Source organism: Schistocerca nitens, chromosome 3 (genome assembly GCF_023898315.1).
Source record: "Schistocerca nitens isolate TAMUIC-IGC-003100 chromosome 3, iqSchNite1.1, whole genome shotgun sequence".
Taxonomy (NCBI): Eukaryota; Metazoa; Arthropoda; class Insecta; order Orthoptera; family Acrididae; genus Schistocerca; species Schistocerca nitens.
The window spans coordinates 580,236,571-580,259,043 of NC_064616.1; the positions used below are offsets into that span (position 1 = coordinate 580,236,571).

The 22,473-nt window shown below is 37.1% G+C and overlaps 1 protein-coding gene across 1 annotated transcript in view; it reads right to left on the reverse strand.

The window, feature by feature from the left end:
* Positions 1-1,773: 1,773 nt before the first annotated feature.
* LOC126248491 (cyclin-dependent kinase 10) overlaps positions 1,774-22,473 on the reverse strand; it is a 124,557-nt gene continuing 103,857 nt past the window's right edge. The window contains exons 5-9 of the mRNA XM_049949522.1: positions 18,590-18,764; positions 16,715-16,917; positions 15,110-15,556; positions 12,940-13,112; positions 1,774-1,903 (exon numbers count right to left, since the gene is read on the reverse strand). Coding sequence (XP_049805479.1) covers positions 1,868-1,903; positions 12,940-13,112; positions 15,110-15,556; positions 16,715-16,917; positions 18,590-18,764 — 1,034 coding nt within the window. The 3' untranslated portion in view covers positions 1,774-1,867. The remainder of the gene's footprint in view (positions 1,904-12,939; positions 13,113-15,109; positions 15,557-16,714; positions 16,918-18,589; positions 18,765-22,473) is intronic.

Below are 22,473 nucleotides of genomic sequence, written 5' to 3' on the forward strand. Positions count from 1 at the left end.
GAAGACCTTTTTGGTAAATCATTTAACTTGATCTTAAAAATTCTATAAAATCCTACAGTATCTAGAATGAATTTAATTTTTTGAACTGGAACTTTCTGTACTTGCGAAAAAGAGAATTACTGCGTATGTGGTGTGTTTTCATTGTTAACTGCAAATGATGCAATGCAGCTTTCATGTTCAGCCCTTAAACATTTCATTTCCTCTGATGTTTTTGTGTTTCCTTTCCCAGATGGAGGGATCTACTGGGCTTGTATATGTCAGTGTGAAGTTACATGTTTAGTATTCACTTTCTGTATCTTTTTTCCAACTATACTTTTATTGTTCACTCTTCTTCCATGTGTAGCTTATAGCCTAATACGAGATAATTCCACTTTTAAATGGCTCTGAGCACTATGGGACTTAACATCTGAGGTCATCAGTCCCCTAAAACTTAGAACTACTTAAACCTAACTAACGTAAGGACATCACACACACCCATGCCCGAGGTAAGATTAGAACCTGCGACTGTAGCAGTCGCGCGGTTCCGGACTGAAGCGTCTAGAACCGCTAGGCCACAGCGGCCACCATTCCACTTTCCACAGCTAATCAGTGACACAAAAAGAACAATCCCAGCATCCTCATGGATTAATTTAGAATAAGAAAAAGTTTACAACAAGAAGCCTGGACCAGTGTTTTGCAGTATTTATTCAGCACCCCATTCTCAATCACCTTCATCAATTGTGCACTGCAAAATCATTACTTATTATTGAAGTTAATAATGATCATTGTCCCATAAGCACAAAGAATAACTGAACCATTTTTGGCAAGTAACTTTTACAATGGACTGGAACTGCATCTTACTTATGTAAAATTGTAATGAATCTGGAAATGCTTCACAACTGATAAATATATATGGGAATTTGACATACATTCTAAACTCCTTCCCCCCTTTCTCTGGCCATCTCCTTCTCACCCCTTTATCCACTTCGTCCTCCTCCCCTCCTCTAACTGTGCATCATCTCATCGTATCTTCTCCCCTCTCTCAACTCATCTCCCCCCCCCCCCCCTCCAATCTGTCTTCTTAACCCTCTCTCTAACCTTGAGCCTTCATTATAGTAATTACAAATGAACAATTTGTCTAATGGTTTACACAACCTCCTATCATAGTTGAAATTGACAGTGAGAAAATAACTGAAACCACATATTTTCACAGCATAGCTCAGTTTGTTCCTCACAGCTGGTTTTAACAGAAAACTTGAACATTACTGTTTTAAAAAATATACAGCCTATGACTGTCCGAATGTTTATTAGTGTGCCATGTAAAAATCTGAAGTAAATTCGTAAAGAACTTTTCGAGATTTTTGGTAGCGACTTGTCTTTATAAAATAGTATAGATTACTTGGTGCTTGATGCTGATATTAATCACTTTCAAATAACACATTTTTTAACAGGTTACACACTGGATATGAAAACACTAGATATCAGTCGGATGATTATAATTATAGAAAAAAAAAAAAAAAAAAAAACATTCTTTTCTGCACACTTGAAAACAAGGATCCTTTAGTATGTTCACCGAGCAATAAGAAAGTTAAGTGTGATAACTGCTGCTAGAGAATGTAATATGCAGTGGCTGCAGATAAAACTAAAAATTTCTTAGGTACAAACTCTTTCAATAAAGTAACTAAGAAATACTCCTTGAAAATTTTAAACACTCAAATAAGTTTCAAATAAAAAGATGTAGCCATACCATTCATTCGTATGTATCAAAATTAATATGACAATATAGTATGCCCACTCTTTAAAACATAGCTTTATTCAGTCTGAGCAAGGAAGAATTTTATTTAACAAAATACTCAAATGCATTCCGATTAAAGTCAATTGTCACACATCACTCAATTCGCCTCTTCTTCACCAATGAACCAAGCTGAAACAGAACAAATATTATGTGTAAATGACAAAATTTTGCTTTAGACAGGAAACAAAACACTCAATACCTCCCCCCCCCCCTCCCTCTCCCTCCCTGTCTCTCTCTAAAAGTTATTAAAGACATTCTTACACTAAAAATGCTTGAAACACAAATACAACAAAGTTAATATACCAAAATTTCTAACAGAGAGTAAATATAATATGTTTTGACAATTTTCTCCTGGTAAAAATGTTGAATGATTCTTTGTTATTCTAGACAAATACTATACTGAAAAGGGAAAATGATGCTGTAGTATCACAAGATATATACAAAAAATTAATAGCGAAATAGAAGATCAACAATGAGAAAATTATTAATTATTTGAAAACTGTACATGACTGACATTAATCCTAGTTTACTCACAAGTGTTTTCATGTCTATAATTCCAAGACACATCCCAAAACAAATACAACTGTGTTTTTGTGTCATCATATGATGTATTTTTATTTAAAGACATGTTGTGGTGACATCTGAATGAATTACTATTAGAGAACAACCAACACATGTAGTGGTTGCGTCACCAACCATGCTCGTGAATCTGAATAACAAACCTACGTTATTACAACGTAAGTGATTAAAGCATATAAACAAACATTTTCAAGATATGTTATCATTAAGCGAAACAAGATACAAAGAAACAACAGCTTCCCATATGCTGTGTGAGCTAATACAGAGCAACATAACTTGATACAGTTTTATGCCATTTGGGCAGCACTTAAAAATTGCGAAGAGATTATCATGAAGATACTACAAAAATTAAGCAACTTAAATTTCAAGTATGGTTCAACATGACATTGAAGTGTTTATCCAGAAATTGTCTACAGAGTAGCAACAAGAATTACTTCCTCAGTGGCAAATCTACATGCTCTTGACAAGGGGTATCCATCAACAACAAATATTAATTCCATAAAAATGAGATTCCTTTCTGTGTAATTTACTACAGTGGAACTTTTCACTACAAAGGTATGCTGAAAAGTAATGTCTCCCAATTTTTTACTCTGTTCTCAACCCTGTTTGAGGTATCACATGTCATGTGTATCACTTGGTCGACTGAAAGCACAAATTCAAATAGTTCATCTACACTTGGACGGCCTTCTCCTTCACCATGATAGTTCCAGACTACACAGGAGGACTGTGACATCTGCAAAAACCTGACGCTTTAGGTTGTCACTGATAATCCACCATACAGTCTTGATTTGGCCCCATCCAAAAGAACATCTTTGAGCACTTCACTTCAATAGTGATGAAGTGGCAGAAATAAAGGTGAGCTGGTGGATCCATCAACAAAGTCAAACATTCTACAGTGACAGTATCAACAAACTGGTCTCTTGTTGGAAGAAATGTATTTGTTGTCAGGGTAGCTGTCTTGAGAAATAAATGTGCCGAAATGAAGAATAAAGATGTAGAATGTTAACATCATTTGTTTTATTTAAACAGCTTTAAACATTTTCACATAAAAAATTTGGAGGCATAACTTTGTAGAATACCCTCATATGTAATAATCTGGTCAGGTAGATTATATTAATGGTCTATGGCGTGTAAAAAATGACAATATGTCTGAAACATCAATTTAAATGAAATTACAGTGCTCATCATGAAATTAGGTATGTCGAGGTCACATTGCCTGCCTACTAGAGTGAGATGGCACACTGGACTTGCATTTGGGAGTATGACAATTCAAATGCTTGTCCGGATGGCCAAATTTAAGTGTACCATGATTTCCTTAAACTGCTCGAGGCAAATACCGCAACAGTTGCTTTGCAATGGCACAATCCATTTCCCTCCCCATCCATGAAACGATCTGATGTTGTGCTTCATTTCTAATGACCTCAAAGCCAACAGACTGCTAAAACTTAACCTTCCCTCTTTCAGACCACCACCACCACCACCACCACCACCACCACCACCACCACCACCACCACCGTCATCATCATCATCATCATCATCATCATCCTCATCCATTCCCTGCACATGCAAAAACTATTTTATACTTTTCCTTCATCTTATCTTACAGGAACTCAACTCACATATGCAATCTCCCTTATACTTTCATGTTTCATCTTTTTCTTTTTGTTACATCCACCTGACTTCTCAAAAACCTCATTTCAATTACTTGCACCTTACTTCCCCCCCCCCCCCCCCCCCCGTCTTAATAATTCAGATTTCTGAAACCTACAAAACAATTAGTAGTATATAATACACTTTGTATATCACCTTTTCTATTTTTTTTTTTTGGGGGGGGGGGGGGGGCTGTCTTGTTCCGTATCATTCCTCTCACACTCCCAGCAGCTTCCCATACACATTCACGTATCACTTTGTTATTGCTTTCACGTCCCTGGTTTTATGCTCCCCAGCTATTTTAAACCTCCAACTGGTTTTAACTGCTCCCCATACAATGTCATTTTTACTACATATAGGTCTATCCTTTTGTCTGGCTGTAGCAACTCACTCACACTTCTTTGGATTAAATTTTAGGCCATACACTTGGACAACCTTTTCCAAAAACCTACTCACTCCTGTGCTTCCTCCTCATTCTTCCTCCCCTTCATCAAATCATCAACAAATGACACTGCTGTCATCCTGTCTTTTCTCTCTCCTGCCATCTGTGCCATTGTAACATAAAACAACACTATGAAAATCAACGAAGATATTAGACTTTCTTGTTTCAAACTGCTTCTCTGCTTTGCCATCTTTTTCTCCATCTTCCCACTCTCACACAACTTACACCTCCCTGGCATACTTCTTTCGGGTTTTACAGTCATCCTGTACATCCCTTTCCTTCTTAGTGCCTCCAAATATCACTTCTGAATACCATGTAGTATACTTTCTCTAAATACAGGAAGATCAACAGCAGATCTCTCAAATGGTGTTTCTGCAGCTGTCTCACAGCAAATGGGAGATCTACTTTGGACTTCCTGGCCAGAAGCTATACTTTTCTTATTTCAGCTGCTTTTCCATTTCTCTCGGAATTCACCTCTTCGGAATCTTCTCAAAAATTTTTGCACAGTGACATAAAAGGTAACATCCCTACAGTTTTTGAAATCATTTTAGTTTCTATTCTTAAAGACTGTCTTCTAGAGTAATCATTTCCTTCCATAGAGCCTTCACAACTTGATACAACATTGCATCCCCAAATCATCTGCTGCTCTGATTATCTGCACATTCAGTTAATTTAAACCTGCTACCTTCCCTCTTTTCATGTTTTTCTATGCAAAAAAGATTTACTTTTTTCAGTTCACTCTCTATATATCTATCTTTGTCTGTTGTTCCACATGGATTCAGCAGATTATCAAAATATGTCCTCCACAGCTCGTTAAGATCATCCTCTGCCTTTATCTCATTCCCATCTTTACCAATCAATTTTACACTTTCTGCTATTATGGTCATTCCATACAGTGTTTTCTTCTTTCCTTTACTAATTCAATCATCATAGTCTGTTTTTCCATCCCCTTTCTCCCTTTCCTGTGTGACCAGTTTTTGTGCCTCCCTATTTCTGAATTCTTACCCTTCTTCAAAATTGCACCATGGTATCTCTTTGTATCTCCTATTACTGCTACTTATACACACTTCCTCTGCAGTTTCTACAAGTGTGTTCTTAAAGTTCCTCCATTCTTCTTCCACATCCCACCTAGAGGGATTTTGTTTCTCATTTTTCTATGATAATATCCCTCAGCTCTGCTTCTTTAACTTCTATACCTTTATATGTCTTTCTTGACCATCTGTTCACTCTGGCTCCTTTATTTTTCTCGTGTTCATTACTAACAGCCAATAGTCACTAAACCTGCAATGGTTTTATAGTGATATCTGCTATGTTACTCAACATTCATCACCTGCAAACATATAATCAGCTACTAGCTTTTTAGCCTCATCATTACTATGCCACATAACCTCTCTTATCAAATGAGTTTCCAAACTTCAACCAATTTGGTTACCATTCTCCAATTTCTTCCTCTTTCAATCAATCTCTCCAAACTATGAGCATATCCACTCCGTTCTTGGTGTCCTCCTCACTGGCTATTATGTACAGTCTACACCTATTTCTCAGCTCACACCTTCCTTCACCTCTCAAACTTGTTTCTGGTATCTATAACACATCCAGTTTCTGTCTTTCCATCATTTCAACACGGTCTTCAACTTTCCCTTTTAAAGTTTTTATATTTAATGTTCCAAATCATAAACTACGTCTATTGCTATGTAGTCAACCTTTAGATGCATTTTAGATTCTAAGGCTTGTAACATTTTTGAAAGTTCCTTATATATCCTCTGTTGGCTTGTTAGGCCTATTGCAGTTTCATTCTGATTTTCCTGCCCTTTTCAGGTTTTCTGTATGACCTTTACAGTTGATCACGGGCCACAGGTCCCCACTGTACTTCACCACAACATGGAGTCCCCTACTTCATGCTGTTGCTCATCTCCCCCAATTTAGATAAGGGGTTGGATTTTGAGACTCTGCAACTGCATACATAGAAAACTGACCAACTGGTACCAGACAAGGCAACATTGCAAGGTGAGGAAAGAAGCAAGAAGAAGTAGAAAACTGAGATACATAATCTTGAGCTGCCTAGTTTCACAAGGACAACAATAGTGAGTGGCACATGACTAGATATGACACTGCACCCAATAAAATTGATGATGTATTCATAACAAAATGCTTTCAGCTGTTGCTATTAAAATAATTTTCAAACATCAGTATATCATACTATGTTAATAGTGGTGATGAAGACAAATGTCCACTTCATCCATCTCACATAATGGCTTTTTCTTGAGGTATGAATGCGATTTCGGTGCCCAACCTTTTGCCAGTTTACCGTCCCTTGACCTAACTACCCCCCCCCCCCCTCCCCCGCTAGTTATTCATTTTCCTTTCTGTAACTGCATGGCAAAAGTCAAATAGCATTTCTGCTATTTTATTATTTTTACATTGATATCCATGCTTTATAGATGCACAAAATGCTAGGAAATCGTTCCTCTCAATATGAATCTACCAGTAATCATGAATTTACTATTGAATAAGCCCAAATTCCCACAGCTGATTTACCTTCAACGATGAACTAAATTTAGCAGCAATGCTGTTTTCAACAATAGAATTATCATGTCTGTGATTAAGATCATCCTTATGCCACCAAACACGCATATTCCAGTGTGGAATTTATTATATACAGAGTGATTATAATTAAAGTTAAACTTTCAAAACACTGTAGAAATAACACCACTGGTCAGAATGATGTCAAAATGCAACAGAATATTATCGGAGAAGGGGGAAAATGTATAGCAGAAGAAGAAAAACAACAGTGTGAAAATTGATCAATGGATGGCACTGTATGTGTCAGAATACATAAATGAAACACCTGTCATGTGCACACCCCATTGCAGTTGGTATAAACATACCTGGTACACAGTTTTTACACTTTTGAATCTGCAACGTTCGCCATGACTGTCTCAATGCAGGATCACGCTATGCTTGTAAAGCTGTATTACAAGAATGATGACTGTGCACATGCGGCTCTGCAGAAGTTCTGGACACTGAAGGATTTGAAAAAAAAAAGGCATTGGTCCGATGACTGCTGCAGGTCTGGAGAAAATGATTCGGAAATTCGAAAAGACTGGTTCTTTTGGTGGGCAATTGGTAGAGGGAGGGAACAAATTGATTCGACGTCAGTGGAAGCAGTGGCCACAGCAATGCAGGAGGAGATGAGTGGTGGTGTGCAAACGTGTAGTGCATGGAGAATTGCCCGAACATTGGACATACCTGTGAGCACGGTGAGTAAAATCCTACGAAACACCCTTCCTTGCTATCCATTCAAAATTACCCATGTGCACGAGTTGCTTCCTGTTGACCTGCCAGCAAGAGAGACATCTGCTTTAGAGTTTCTTGCTCACAAGGAAGTGGACAATGATTGGCCGTTGAAGATTCTGTAGACAGACGAAGGCCACTTCTGTCTGAGAGGGTATGTAAATACACAGAATTGTTGAATATGGACAACGGAAAATCCACACACAAATCAACCAGTACCACATCATCCTGGAAAGGTCACTGGGTGGTGCGGGCTTACGGCATCATTTATCATATGGCCATATTTTTTTCAAAGACACACGTGCTTCAGGTCTTGTTTCCTGTACCATCACTGGTAAGTGCTATGAGTATCTTTTGTGCAATCACGTCATTCCAGCTTTCCAACAGCGTAGATGTGTGGATGGGATCATTTTTATTCAAGATGGCGCACCTCCGCACATTGCAAATCCTGTTAAGCAGCTGCTGAAGCGCCATTTCGGAAATGCTAGATTTAGCTGCCATTTCCCTACAGTCTGGCCCGTCCCAATCACCTGATCTTAATCTGTGTGACTTCTGGCTACCTGAAAGATGTTGTGTTCAGTGTTCCGATTGCAAACTTAGCTGCATTGAAGGCACACATTGCGCAACACATTCTGAACATGACCCCAGAAATACTTCGATCAGTTTTGGAACATGCTGTTTCTCGATTTCAACTTATTGCAGAAAATGGTGGACAGCATATTGAACATGTTTTGTGTCAGTCTCAGGGAAATTAATAATCTGATTTGATTCTGATTGTTGATTTTCTTTGTGGTTTTTGGCCTCAGGACAATTAAAAACCGATGTGATTGATGCTTTTTATGTGGTTTCTGGCCTTGGGACAGTTGAAAACCGATTTTTACCATCTGGTATGATCTTGTCGTGGTGGATGGGCTTATGTAACTAACAGTATCACACCTGTACACTCATGCACACTGAGTAGTACAGTTTGCTTAACATCAAACATGCCTCCACCTTCGTAACTCTTGCACAGACGGTCGGTCAATGCGATTTAAGCAACATGCAGTCATTGAATTCTTGACAGCAGAAAGTGTCACCCCAAAGGAGATTCATCAGAGAATGAACGCAGTTTATGGTGGCTGTGTTGATGTGAGTACTGTGTGCATTGGGTGAGTAAGTTTAAAGATGTCGAGGCAGGAACATCTGACCTGCATTACAAACCAAAGAGTTGGACGTCCTGTGACAGCAACCACCGAGTTTCACACACAAAATGTTGACAGATTGATTCAAAATGATCGTCATATCACTCAGAGAGAAATTGACATTTCACAAGAATGTGTGGGTCACATAATTGCTTTTCTTGGCTATCGAAAGATCTGTTCATGATATGTACCCTGGATGCTGACTCCTGAAATGAAAGCGCACAGACTTGAAATTTGTCAGGAACTCCTGTTGCATTAGCATAATGAAGGTGACTTTTCTCCATTCAACTGTGACAGGAGACGAAACGTGGGTACATCATTACGACCTGGAGACAAAATGTCAGACACAAAGACTCACCCCAGAAAAAGAAATTCAAGATGCAGCCATTAGATGGAAAAATCATGGCCTCAGTGTTCTGGGATGCAGATGGTGTTATCTATGTTGATTTCCTTGATCGTGGAACAATAATAAATTCAGAGCGTTACATCACAACGCTGTGAACTCTGAAACGACAGCTAAGAAAGGTCTGAAATGAAAAGGGAAATGTTTCCTTGCAGCATGACAATGCCAAACCACACACTTCGCATCATTATGCTGCTGCTGACGACATTGAGAGAACTTTGAGACTGTGGTTGCGGAAACAGAGTGTCAACTTATTCTGTGACGGCTTTAGAAAACTTGTTAATCGTTGGCAGAAATGTATCCAATTGGCTGGTGATTATGTGGAAAAAAATAATATTGGTAATTAAAGGTCACATTCTAAGGATTAATTCTGTGTTTGATTTATTCCCAATTAACGAAGGTGGAGGCGTTACTTTTCGTTCAACCCTCATATGATTCATTTGTCATTTGCAGTTGACCACTATTAAATTATGATGCTTATGGCGCCATCTATTGCTACCTTTTGTAACTATATATTTTTCTTCTGCCATTCGTTTTCCCCCCTTTTCCGATAATATTCAGTTGCAATTTGACATTATTCTGACCAGTGGTGTTATTTCTATAGTGGTTTGAAAGTTTAACTTTAATTATAATCACCCTGTACTATGGGTAGGATTCATTGACAACAATATGCTTGCACCTCACCTTCTACTCTACACTACCTAGCAAATAAAGCTTACTTTCTGCCCTTGCTGGAAGTACAATGAAAGATTCTGAGTGGTGTTCTTTTATACATTAAGCAAACTGTGCATGGTATATGAGACTCAGTTGTACTATCTGGGTTCAGCTTAATTACAGAACCAAGATAAAACTGATGGCCAAAGGGTGTCTTATAGTTTAGAGCCCTTTGTTCATGGATATTACTTCATCCAATATTTCTTGTGTGGAATCAATAGTAGAACATAATTTACAATATCTCAAGTGAGACTGATTATTAAAAATTGAGGCACAGTAGAAGGGATTTGATACAAGCTGGATTTCTGTATGTAACTGTACCAGAACACAATTTATAGAAACAGTGTTCACACAACTGCCTGCTACATAGCAGTGGTCTCTTAAATGGTATGAAATGCTATGACATTGGACACACACACACACACACACACACACACACACACACACACACACACACACACCCTTCCATTCACAGAAAAGGCAAAACAATTTTTGGTTGGAGGTGCAATTCACAATGTATCTATTTCTGACTAGCCAACAATGTGTGGCCCAAAGACTTCATGTGATTTTGTTTCACGTGGAGATGACACACTGTATAGTTCCAGACATGAGTACATTACTTTTCTGCAACAATATCTACTCTCTACTGATAAAAGGCACACAAAAAGAAAGGCTTAAATTTAATAATCTTTCAGCATTAAAGTCGTTGCAGGCAAAGCACTGGCTCTATTGCACATTCAAATGTAATTGCCTTAGTCGGGCTAGAATGTATTACACTGTCTAAATGTTTAATGAGGAACCCGATTCACCGATATATTTCATTCCTATAATCTTTAATTTCATAGTTTTGGTGATAAAATATAATTTTGAACAGACAATTAACACTTTTGGTTAATAATTTGAGTATTTTGTTTTGCTCCGACTTAAATATCAGTTATTATGTATCTTACAATCCATAACAATTATATGCAGATGACAGGTACTTCATGGTTTTGCCATGTGAAGGCTCTACTTGTCCTGTGAAAGTATATTAACTGATGTAAAATGAAGTCAGGTTGATTGATATAGTGAAGAAGTACGGCATATTTGAAAGTGCTTGTGTGAATTGCATTAGTGTGTGTGTGTGTGTGTGTGTGTGTGTGTGTGTGTGTGTGTGTGTGTGTGTGTCATCCGATTCCAATGAAAGGCTTTTTGGCCGAAAGCTTACTTGTTTCACAGTCTTTTTGTTACGCCTATCAGAGACTCGGCATCTCTGCTATATGGTTAATAGTAATTATCCTTTCCCTAATATTGTCATTATTCTATCTTGGATTTTCCATTGTTTGAAAGCACTTAACAATTTTTTAATTTAGTAACAGAAAAACAATATGTAAATCATATGAAAAAGAATGCACATTTGTATCACAAAAACTTCTTTCGTGAAAGAATTATATATCAATGAATTTAATGTCACATATAATCTGTTGAATATGTATAATACATTTAATTATAACACAAAAATTTAACAAAGCATGCTATGATAGGCTATGCTAGGTATTGATTGCCATGGTGATTGGCACCGCACGATTCAATCTCAGTTCAGTCTGTTGTTAATTCTCTATTTACATGCAGATGTGGTTTTGGTTCATCATTGGCACACTTTCAGATTAAAATCAATGTACGTTTGGTACAATATATATCTTTTAAATTTCAGAGCTCTGAGGGATTATTATTATTATTATTATTACTTCTTTTGTAATAAATATCAGAACTGAGAGAAGTGGAGAATAAAAGTTTTTACTTGTTTCTTTAGTCATGCACCAAGATACCAGGAACCTAAATCATCTCCTAGATGATCTAGGTACATTTTTTTAATTTTTTATAACATGGCTCTCCATAAATGTTATCAATGCACTAAATTAGTAGTGAAGATTGCTACATAGTGCTCAGGCTTAATATTAAAATGTTGTTAGGGCAGAGTAGTATCATTATGTTATAGCATGCATCAGGAAGGGAGTTAACTGTGGCCTTCATCCAAAGTGATTCGCGGAAATTGCAGGAGTAAATCAGAGAGGTCAGAGGGAGATCTGAATGAAGCTCCTCCTCTGTACGAGTCCAGCATCTTAACAGTGTGTCACCTTATTATTGGTTTCTTTAGTGCGTTAGCTTCTTGGGTACGAATGAAATAGGAAAAAAAAAAAAAAAAAAAAAAAATGCGAAACTAGTTTTGTTCAAATAATTCTTGCACAACAATTTTGTTTTCTCTGTCTGTAATTATTAAAAAACATTGGAAAAGCATCACTAGCTTTGCAATCTACATGCAAAAGTACACAACTGTGTACTTTACTTCATTAGAACTAACCAATGAGAATCTGGCATCTTCTACAATACAATATGCTGTTTCTGCATTTATCCTTTCTACTATCATTAGAGAAAATATTTTTTGAAAATAAAACACACACACGTACATGCACGCCCCCCCCCCCCACCTCCTACACACACACACACACACACACACACACACACACACACACACACTCTACAAAATCGGGCATTATTTTTGGCATTTGTAATAATCAAGTTTTGCTCTAAATGGAGAACGTTCTCAAACATGTTTGCAATTTACAAAGAGAAGACTTGGTCTATTTCCAAGATATTTCTTTTAATTGAATTAAATCAATGCAATTGCTGACAAACTGATATATAGGTGTAGATGGACAGTAAAATTAAAATCTTTCAAAATGTGCATTCAGCCTTTAACCATTACACTATTTTGCTAGACGATAAATTTTGAATAAAATATTGACCTTTAATAGAGAAAGATCATTTTTTCTTTCCTTAGAAATATTAAATATTTGAAATACTTCCGCAATTTCATTTAACAAAGGCCTCAAATGAAATAATAGCACTTTCTGATACTTACCAGATCTGAAATTGCTGGCAAATGAAGTGAGCAATCTGCTGCTTTTGATGGATCAGCTGGGTCTTGTGTACTATTTCCAGCAGCTGCTGAACCGGAAGATGGATTTTCACCTGGCTTTCCAGGCTTAAGATTCCGGTGTTGTGGGAATGTTGGCATCAGTTTTGGGTCACATGCTACAACAAACAAGAAAAAATATAAAATCACTTTCAGTTGGATAATATGTGCAAATCGGGAAAGAAGGACTAGTGCTCTTATCTTGCGTAAAAGCAAACAGTTCTTAGTAAGTGTATATGATTAAATCTGGAGACATTTTCTGAATCTCATGTTTATTATCCAATTATGGTAACTAATCACACACTAGGGAGTAGTGAAAGTGGAAAGTGAGAATGGTAGGTCAGTTCTCCAATCCCTCAACTTTCCTCCATTTCTAAGCCCTAATGAGAAGCCTTTTGCCTAGTCCAACTTGGTCTTTGAGCTTACACTGTTCCACAATCTCATTTCTACTGTGAGCACCACCCAGATAAAGTAAGAAGCAACAATTACTTAACGAACATCTGTTGTTAACATGGTTTGTGTGGCAATACAGCACTTCATTCATACTGCTCCTGACACGACTTTGCAATTTTGTTGCTAACCACTAGCCAGAATTCGCTCAAGTGTGCACTGCGTGAATGTGAGCGAGCGAGCGAGCGAGCGAGATAGTGAGAGAGAGAGAGAGAGAGAGAGAGAGAGAGAGAGAGAGAGAGAGAGATAGAGAGAGAGAGCAGGGATTGTTTGCCATTTTTGTTTAACAGTTAAGGTGCCCGAGTTTCACGGCACATACAGACAAACAAAGATGGCATATAAAATATATACAAATTTATTTGCAACCTTAAAGACAATGCCAGAAGAGATGATATCTTATTGGCACCACAGACTGCAACAAGAAAGGTGTGTGTGGTCTTTCACTGGGAACAGTACAGAGAATATTTACAGAAGCATGGGCAATGCAAACCTGTGGTCCAGAAATCAAGTTTCAACCTCTGAGAAAAGATATTGGTGGAAGAAAAACTGCCAATGATTTGGCTGATTTCCAGAAAGACATTTTTCATCATAACGTAATGGAATATTACGACAGTAGCAAGTATCCTGCAAGGAAAATGCTAGCAGACGCTTTCAAAGAAGGGCCATCGTTCGAATGGAAGAATTCAGAAATCTTTGCGATTTAGGTACAGAACATGGATCGATGGAAGACAAAATTATGATGGAGAGATCTAACACTGCAACAGCTATAGCTACTTTTATGAGAGAAATGCACCACACATCAGGAAAGAAAATCAAAGCCCAATTATTTACCCTCAATGAGAGCTGGTTCAATCAAATTCATGCCAGAAACCATGTACGTCAAGATTCAAAAGGCAGAGGTGCACTGAAAGTATTGAGTGGCAAAGGAAACAGACTCTGTCATGCAGGATCATCTGAATATGGCATTATCTAAAGTGTGAAGATAATATTTACATCCTTCAAATCCACTGATTATCATGAAGAAATGACCAGTGATGCATTTAAATGCAAGTTTTTAGATTTATCATGTGGTTCAGAAGAGGATTGTGCAATTGTCACTGATAATGGCAATTATTATTCAAGAAGAAAAATTCATAATTCAAGAACAAAGAAGGAATAAACTGCATACTGGCTATAAGATAAAGGTATTTCAATTTCAGCCCACTATAGAAACGAGGAGATGTTAGAAGAACTCTGGATCCACAAGCACTCTGTATCAATAGCACCAGTCTGCTGGTAAAGTAGTGTAGTCACTCTCCATGTTGGACAACAAAACTCTTACTCACAGTGGTTATGTTACTCTCTTTCACTTTCCTTGTGCTACATGCTGATATGCAAAGCAGCATTATCTATAGAGAGCAGTATTTGGCAGACATAAAGCCAAAAAGTAAAATATCTTAAGACAAAGCTCATGTTTTTAAAAGAGAAAGCCATTTGCTTCATAAACATGAAAAATTATAAAATATTCTGTTACTTATATTTCTTTGTTGCAGTGAAACCAAAATCAATGCATTTTAAATTAATAATAAAACACTGAGTCATTTTGATGAAAAAGCTGTCAATATTTACTTGTATGAATTAAGGGTGTTTAATGACCCATAAACCATATTAAAAAACAAATACTTACGAAGTGGTGCTTCCTTGAAGTAAGAGCTCTGTAGACACTCTTCAGCGGTAGCTCTTTTTTTGGGATCATACATGAAAAGGAAGTTTAGTAACCTTAGCCCGGCAGCAGAAAGCCATGGAAACCTCTGCTTTAAATTATTATAGGGCTGCTGCTTCAGAGTAAAGCTCTGTAGAGCTGGAAGAGAGGAGAACTCTGGCCAGATGGCATCAGAAGGTGTTCCCAAAAGATCCACAATAAGCTCAAGCTGGCCGAGTTCTGAACGCCCAGGCAGTAATGGCCGATGGCCCAATAGTTCACCTAATATACAGCCTGAAGCCCACATATCCACAGAAGTAGTTTGTGTGCGAGCCTGTAGCAACAACTCTGGTGCACGATACCACAGTGTTACCACACGAGGGGTCATTGGTCGCAAAGGTAATCCAAACCATCGTGCTAGTCCAAAATCAGCTAAAAAGAGACAGAGAGAGAAACACTGTTATGAAAGGATATATTATTAATGAAACACCATGTCATCACATTAGCTGATACAGTTTATAATCCATTTCAGAAACCTAAAATTTTGAACATTTATAATCTGGCGATTTAGATGTTTTTAGTAATGGTTTAAAAGTAAATGATGATGTCGAACATTCATATACACTGAATAAATCAGTGTACTTATCACATTGTAGTAATATTTCAATATTCCCCAGAAGCAGGTAGTCTGCTCTGTCAGTCAACTATGAATGTTAAGGTAAAAGGAAATGTGAACCATAAATAACTTTAATCATGTACAATGATACTGTAAAGACTACCATAATTATACAAAAACGGAACAAATAAATTATTTCTCATGATAAACTTAGCACAGAATAACAAAGACGTCTGAGCACTGAAAGGTAGCATGTTTTTGTGAGCGGAAGGTGGTGAAGATTAGACTCATTGAATAACATGGTGGGGGGGTGGGGGGGGGGGTGATGTGGGTTGTCTCATGGACTTGAAATATGGGGAAAACGGTGTGATAGCAAGGTAATTTGTGTGATGGCAAGGAACTGAGTGGGCAGAGATAAGAATATGGATGAATAGGGTTGGTGAGTGGGTACAGAGGTTTTAGGTTTGTAGGCAAGTGCAGATCCTGTGGAGGGGGAAGAGGGGGAGGGGAAATGTCACCTGGGTCATGACCTTCTCCGGTCCAAAAAACATTTTAGTATAAGCATTTATGTTTTTAAATTCCATATTTCAGAGCTAGCTTTTGGAGAATATAGTAGCGTGAGAACTTAAGTCTCAAAAATAAGGAGTTCTAGAATTACAAGTTACTTTTAACAAACTGTGACCCCCTCCCCATAACTGAACACTAGGTCTGCACATGATGGTGGGAGAGGAAAGTGTGTCAGATTGTGGAACAGAAAGAGAGTGAGGATGTATGAAGATTCTCAGATGGCAGGAAACGATGCATAGATGGTCAAAAAGTGGAAGGTTAGGTGGAACGGAAGGTCTGGAGGTGAACTGATGGAACTACAGCTTCATAATATTTCAAAAAACCAATGTCTTTATGCAGCGACAACAACTATTAAAGGAAGTAACATTTGAAAGACAATCCAGAAGTATAAGTATTAATAAAGTTACCTATTTTTACACATCCTTTGTCTGTCATCAGCAAGTTTGAAACTTTAAGGTCACGATGTACCACAAAATTACGATGTAGGTACTGCAGGCCTCGTAAAACTTGCAACATGATACATTTTACTTGTGATTCAGAAAAAGGGGCCTGCATGTTATCAAGTAGACTAGCCAGGTCCTGTTCACAGTACTCCATTGCAAGGAAAATGCTGAAACAATAAAAATTCAAATGTAAAAATTGTATCCAAATGTAAGAAGAAAATGATATTAGTTGAGATGATAATGTTAATATTTTACGAGTCACATTTACACAGGACAACGGTCAAGAAAATTTAAGACATAAATATTGCTTGTTTGATATTACACTCTCAAAGAAAACTAACGGTACTTTTGACAACAGCTTGTTTAAATAATGACAACAATAACAAAACTTTGAAAGAAATTTAAAAATAACATATTTTGAACAATATAAAGAGACAGAAATATGTTAAATGTTTTCTTTCAAACTTCAATCATTTATAAGTAACTGTCAATACAAAGGATACTAGGAAAGTTTTGCAGTGTGAGACCACACATGGATAGCTAACAATTTGGTTCTGTGTGTGTTTAGCTTCAACCATACTTACAACAGCGAATGTTTAAACATGTGATTCTCAACATTTCTAAACAAAGAAAACTTCACTGTTATATAGCGTACAGAACAATGTTGGACACAAACCACAAAGTCATTTAAAAGTTGTGTGCCAAAATTCAGATTCATTAAGTGTTTCTTCACTAAAACAATGATCTAGAACAGGCATGGACAACCTTTGGTGAACCGCAGACCTGATTCACACACTTACTTAAGCTTATGGGCCACCTCGTCATGTAAAAGCAGTGCTCCTAGAGCATAAAGTCAAAACTATAGAATCTGTGAGATTGATGTTTATGCGGTAATGCACCGACAGCAATGGCACCCCTTTCCTGACATGCCATGCCAGCAAATTATGCCTCAATACACACATTTTTGAGAGAACATTCGCTTTGTGTTCACCCAGAATTTCTTCCGAGGGCCGGACTGAAACAGATTGTGGGCTGGATGCGGTCTACGGGTCGCCAGTTGCCCACTCATGATATAGAATATTGTTCAAAAATTTGAAAGGGTTACTTAGTTGTATTATATGTCATAGACTCAGTGCAACCCTTATTTTGCTCAATGTGACTTGGCTGTGCTTCCAAAAGTGAAGACTTGCTTTAAAGCCTGGGAGTTTTCTACAAATCATGAGCTTCCACATACATGGTGGAATGACCATGCTCCACTGCTAAAATAACAAGGTAACCCTCTGGTAATTGGTTTCAAATTCTGAAGACCTGCAATGAGCACAGAGGAAAATGCTACAAGAAAGCAAGACAATCATGGATGTAAAGCAAAACTTTATTAGTATCCTTTCTACAGATCTCAAAATAGTTTGTAACAACACACTACAGATGTATACCTTGGCTCTTTCCATATTTCCAATGGTTCTCCTTCATGATGGAATCTACGGAACACAATGTGCACATGAGAGAGAGACATGATTACAGTTATTAGTTGTCTAGGGCAAGTTATTAAGCAAAAATTAATTTGTGATCACTTCTGAAATAGAGTTCAATTCTTGCAAATCTATATCAGTCACCGAGTGAAGAACGCACCATGCCTCACTTAACAAAAGGCAGGTTTAGGTACAAAACAGACCAACTGCAGTGAGCAGTCCAAGCCGCAGTTCACTTTATTACAAAGACTAACTTCAGGCAGTACTGTGTTTTAAAAGTATCATGATCAAGGCAGCTTATTTATTCTTCCCTTATTCTTTTGTATTGGTATATAAATACCAATTAAGAAAGTGGTTAACCAGAACACACCTTTCCAGGCTCCTTCCAACAACAACTTCTTTCAGGTGAACTATATTCTCATGGCGACAACTCAGCAACACTGAAATTTCACGAAGGCCGCTAACAGGCAAACCATCCTTTTCATGTTCCATTCGAACTTTCTTCAGTGCAACCACTTTATCTGATTTTGTATCTCTTGCACGATCTGCAGCAGAAAGCATTTACACAATTCTAAACATTGTCAATAAAGAACATTGATACATCATTTACCATTGAACATAAGTGATTACACATACAGGAATTAGAGAACTAGGCAAGGAACAGCAATTGGCAGAACGTCTGCAGAATTTATCTGGTGCTATCTAAACACAAATACAATATGGAAGTTATTTGTTAATTTAACTTTTGCCAACAATGAATATTTACTATAACTTCTCCAAGAAAGCCTTCACAAATCACAATAATCATCAACTTTAATGCATAAACAAACCTATTGGATGATGTTCACCCTACCCGAAAGTACACTTCCATTCCCCATTAGAAAACAATAATTTCCTGGCAACTGATAATGTTTGCCTTTAACTTAGTCAACATGTCTGCTAAGAATAATTTAGCAAAACAGGGAAGTAAAATGGGTATGTTACTACACAATGTGATCCAGAACTGAGTTCCTCCAATGGTCATTTCTCTATAAATCTGTCAGATCACTTAGTACTTGAAAGGGTGTTCATGGTTCACATATGCACAGCAACCCAGATTGTAAAATGTCTAATGTGTCTGTTTAGTCTGTCTTTGTTGGAAAAGGGAATTGAAAGAAATCAGATCAACTGCATTTCAAGCATTTCAGTCTCCTGTGATGACAAAATTTCTCGAATATGTGCAGTAGACGAATCAACAAGGACCAAAAATGGTTGAATAGGGTAAAAAATTCATGTAGTTACAAATTTTTTACAGTGGTAGGAAGGAGTGCTACAAATAACATACTAAAAATCCTGACAGGTATGGTGTGAGAGTTAGGGAGGTGTATTGTGGCTGTTTAAATATGACTTTTTATATTTTTCTAGAATAACTCGAAAATCTCCGCTTCTAGTGAAAATTTTTGCCAGCACAAAATTACACTACATTAAATTTCCTAAAAATGTTCTATTCCTTTTTTCTCTAAAACTGATAGTCTCTGCATTGCAGAGTATGAAAAAACAGCAAATTACTGAAAACAGTGTTTCAATGGTATAAAATTAATGTTTATTTTTAAATTAATTGGGTTATGAAGAAATATCAAATGTGTATACAACAGCTACATGCAGCAGAGCCATATTAAGGGATAAATTGTGTTCTATAGGTGTAACAGGTTGTAGGCAATGGTGTGTGTGCAGCTGATGTGGAGGGTAGAAGCACAAGGGAAGTTAATTGTTCAAATGTGTGTGAAATCTTATGGGACTTAATTGCTAAGGTCATCAGTCCCTAAGCTTACACACTATTTAACCTAAATTATCCTAAGGACAAACACACACACCCATGCCCGAGGGAGGACTCGAACCTCCACCGGGACCAGCTACACAGTCCATGACTGCAGCGCCTTAGACCGCGCGGCTAATCCCACGTGGCGAGGGAAGTTAGATTGCCAGACTGGTCACGCACTTCCCATCTTGGTAGGTCTGCAAACTGAAGAGTGAGAAGGTGATTCCCTCTCTATCTTCCCCACTGCATCACAAGAAGCAACTACAGGGCGTTTCACAGTTATACAGATCCTCCACAGTGAACCTTACGAATCACTGGTGGCACAGTTCATAGACATACCTGGGGATGATTATTTTCCACAAAGTGCATCAACACTAATTGGCATGGACAGAATCTATGTAAATCTCTGCACACTGGTCTGTACAGCTAGAGGGGGAATTGATTCTTAGTCATTAAAAAAAGTTTACTGATCAAAAGTACTTCCTATTTAACCCACTGAAATCAACTCTGATTACAGATTGCAATGTTAAATCTTTTTTACAAAGTACATTGTTTTTATATATCTGTTGTTGCTAAAATAGTTAAAATATTTTTGTTTCTGAAATATTGCTACAATAATTGCATTCAGCCATTTGATACATAGAGAAATATCTCCGAATAATGCAAATGAAAAAAGCAAGCTATATGTAGCGAATATGAAACCTGAGGATCATTGACAAAATGTCCTTGTCAGATTATACCCAATACTTAGAACAATGCCATAGTATATTAAACTACAATAATGGGAACAAAGAAAAGTTGTCACTATTGGGATAAAAGAAAAAAAAATCTTTATTTTTTTAATAAGGAGAAGAAACTGTTTCAGGGGGTAGATACAGTTTGATGGCAGCTGCAAATAATAAACATGGTTGTAAGAAGCAATGTGCATGAGTAATCACTTAGAGATTGATAATTTTTAGAAAGCTTTTAGATCTGTAGTGGGAGTTCAAACACAAGGAATTAAATCTTCATATCGAAGTTCTGCATTAGCCTGAGGAAACAACAAATAAAACATTTTTCATTTAGTGTTCTGTGATCCTGTGCAGAAACTTGATCCCAGAGGACTGATGATTGAAAAAGGCTGGATGTTTCTGACATTTTGTTGTGATTAAAAATGTAAAAGACAAAATGGGTTGATGTGAGAAATTAATTGTTAATAAATACTGGAGAAGACAGCCACTTACTGGCAGTAATGAAAACAGGAAAAATTGAAGCAGGTATATGCTATGGGGAAATGGTGTCACAAAAACCATTCCTGAAGAATATGTAGCTGGGAAGAGAAAGTCAAGAGGCAAGAGGGCAAAAGGATTCAGCTCATTGATGATCTAAAGGAAACTTGTGTATGCAGTGAAATGAAAAAGAAAGTAACAAATATAAAGAATTGGAGACAGAAAGGATGTATCAATTGAAGAGAAAACTAATGGATGAAACAAGACCAATTCATTATGAAATACTTAAAGTAAAGCTTCAGTTTCAATTCAAATGCATGAAGAGTATAGAAATTTTATAATTTTAAAAGTATATATGGAAGTTGACTTCATCAATCTAACCCACAATTGTCAGCACCTCAGAGAAAGATTTTTAAAAGTTAATGGACTAAACAGAAAAAGGAACACACGTTAATACGACCGATTTGTCGCTTTTTTTATTTTGGGATGAAATACTTCTGTTAGCTTGAACTGCACAAGAATAAGAGTAAGTTTGAAAACAAAACAGAGACCATATTGACGCATAATCAGTATATACATACAATGTTATTAAATCTTTAAGAATTCATTTACATATGGCAGCTGAAAACAATAAGCACGGGGAAACAAAGACAGGAGAAGAAATACTACTCATGGTATATTCAGAAGTACTTGTAAATGTTTATGAAACGGATTATCAACAACCAGTTGATACTACCAGTTCTAACCTATGGCAGGCACATAGCCAGTTCGAGAACACCCTGTAAACATGAATGTAGTGTATTTCTACTTACACTCAATTAATTTGAACTTCTTTTTTGTTCCAAAACTAGTTTAGGCTTTTTAAGCCTTGATTTAGCTTGATAAAGGTGTCATATGTATAAAAATATCAGCATATTCACATTATGTACTTCCATTTGTTTGTGTTTACAAAGTTAACTAGTTGTGGAATGAAGAATAAGTTCAAATAAATACTGCCTAAATGGAAAAATAAACTACTACATTCATTTAATAAATTTGTGGCTGTGGTACCTCCGATGAAGAATGCATACAAATGTCTACAAATACGGCACTTGGGTGCCTCTGGCACCCCTCTCAGTTCGGCATTCCAAGCAGCCACTTGTGTTATTTGGACCTTAAAATGGCCCTGAGCAGACAAGGATGGACATTTAATTGGGAAACCACTTAAAAAGCATAAACCTGCACATTAAAATAAGAGAAGTCTGGAAG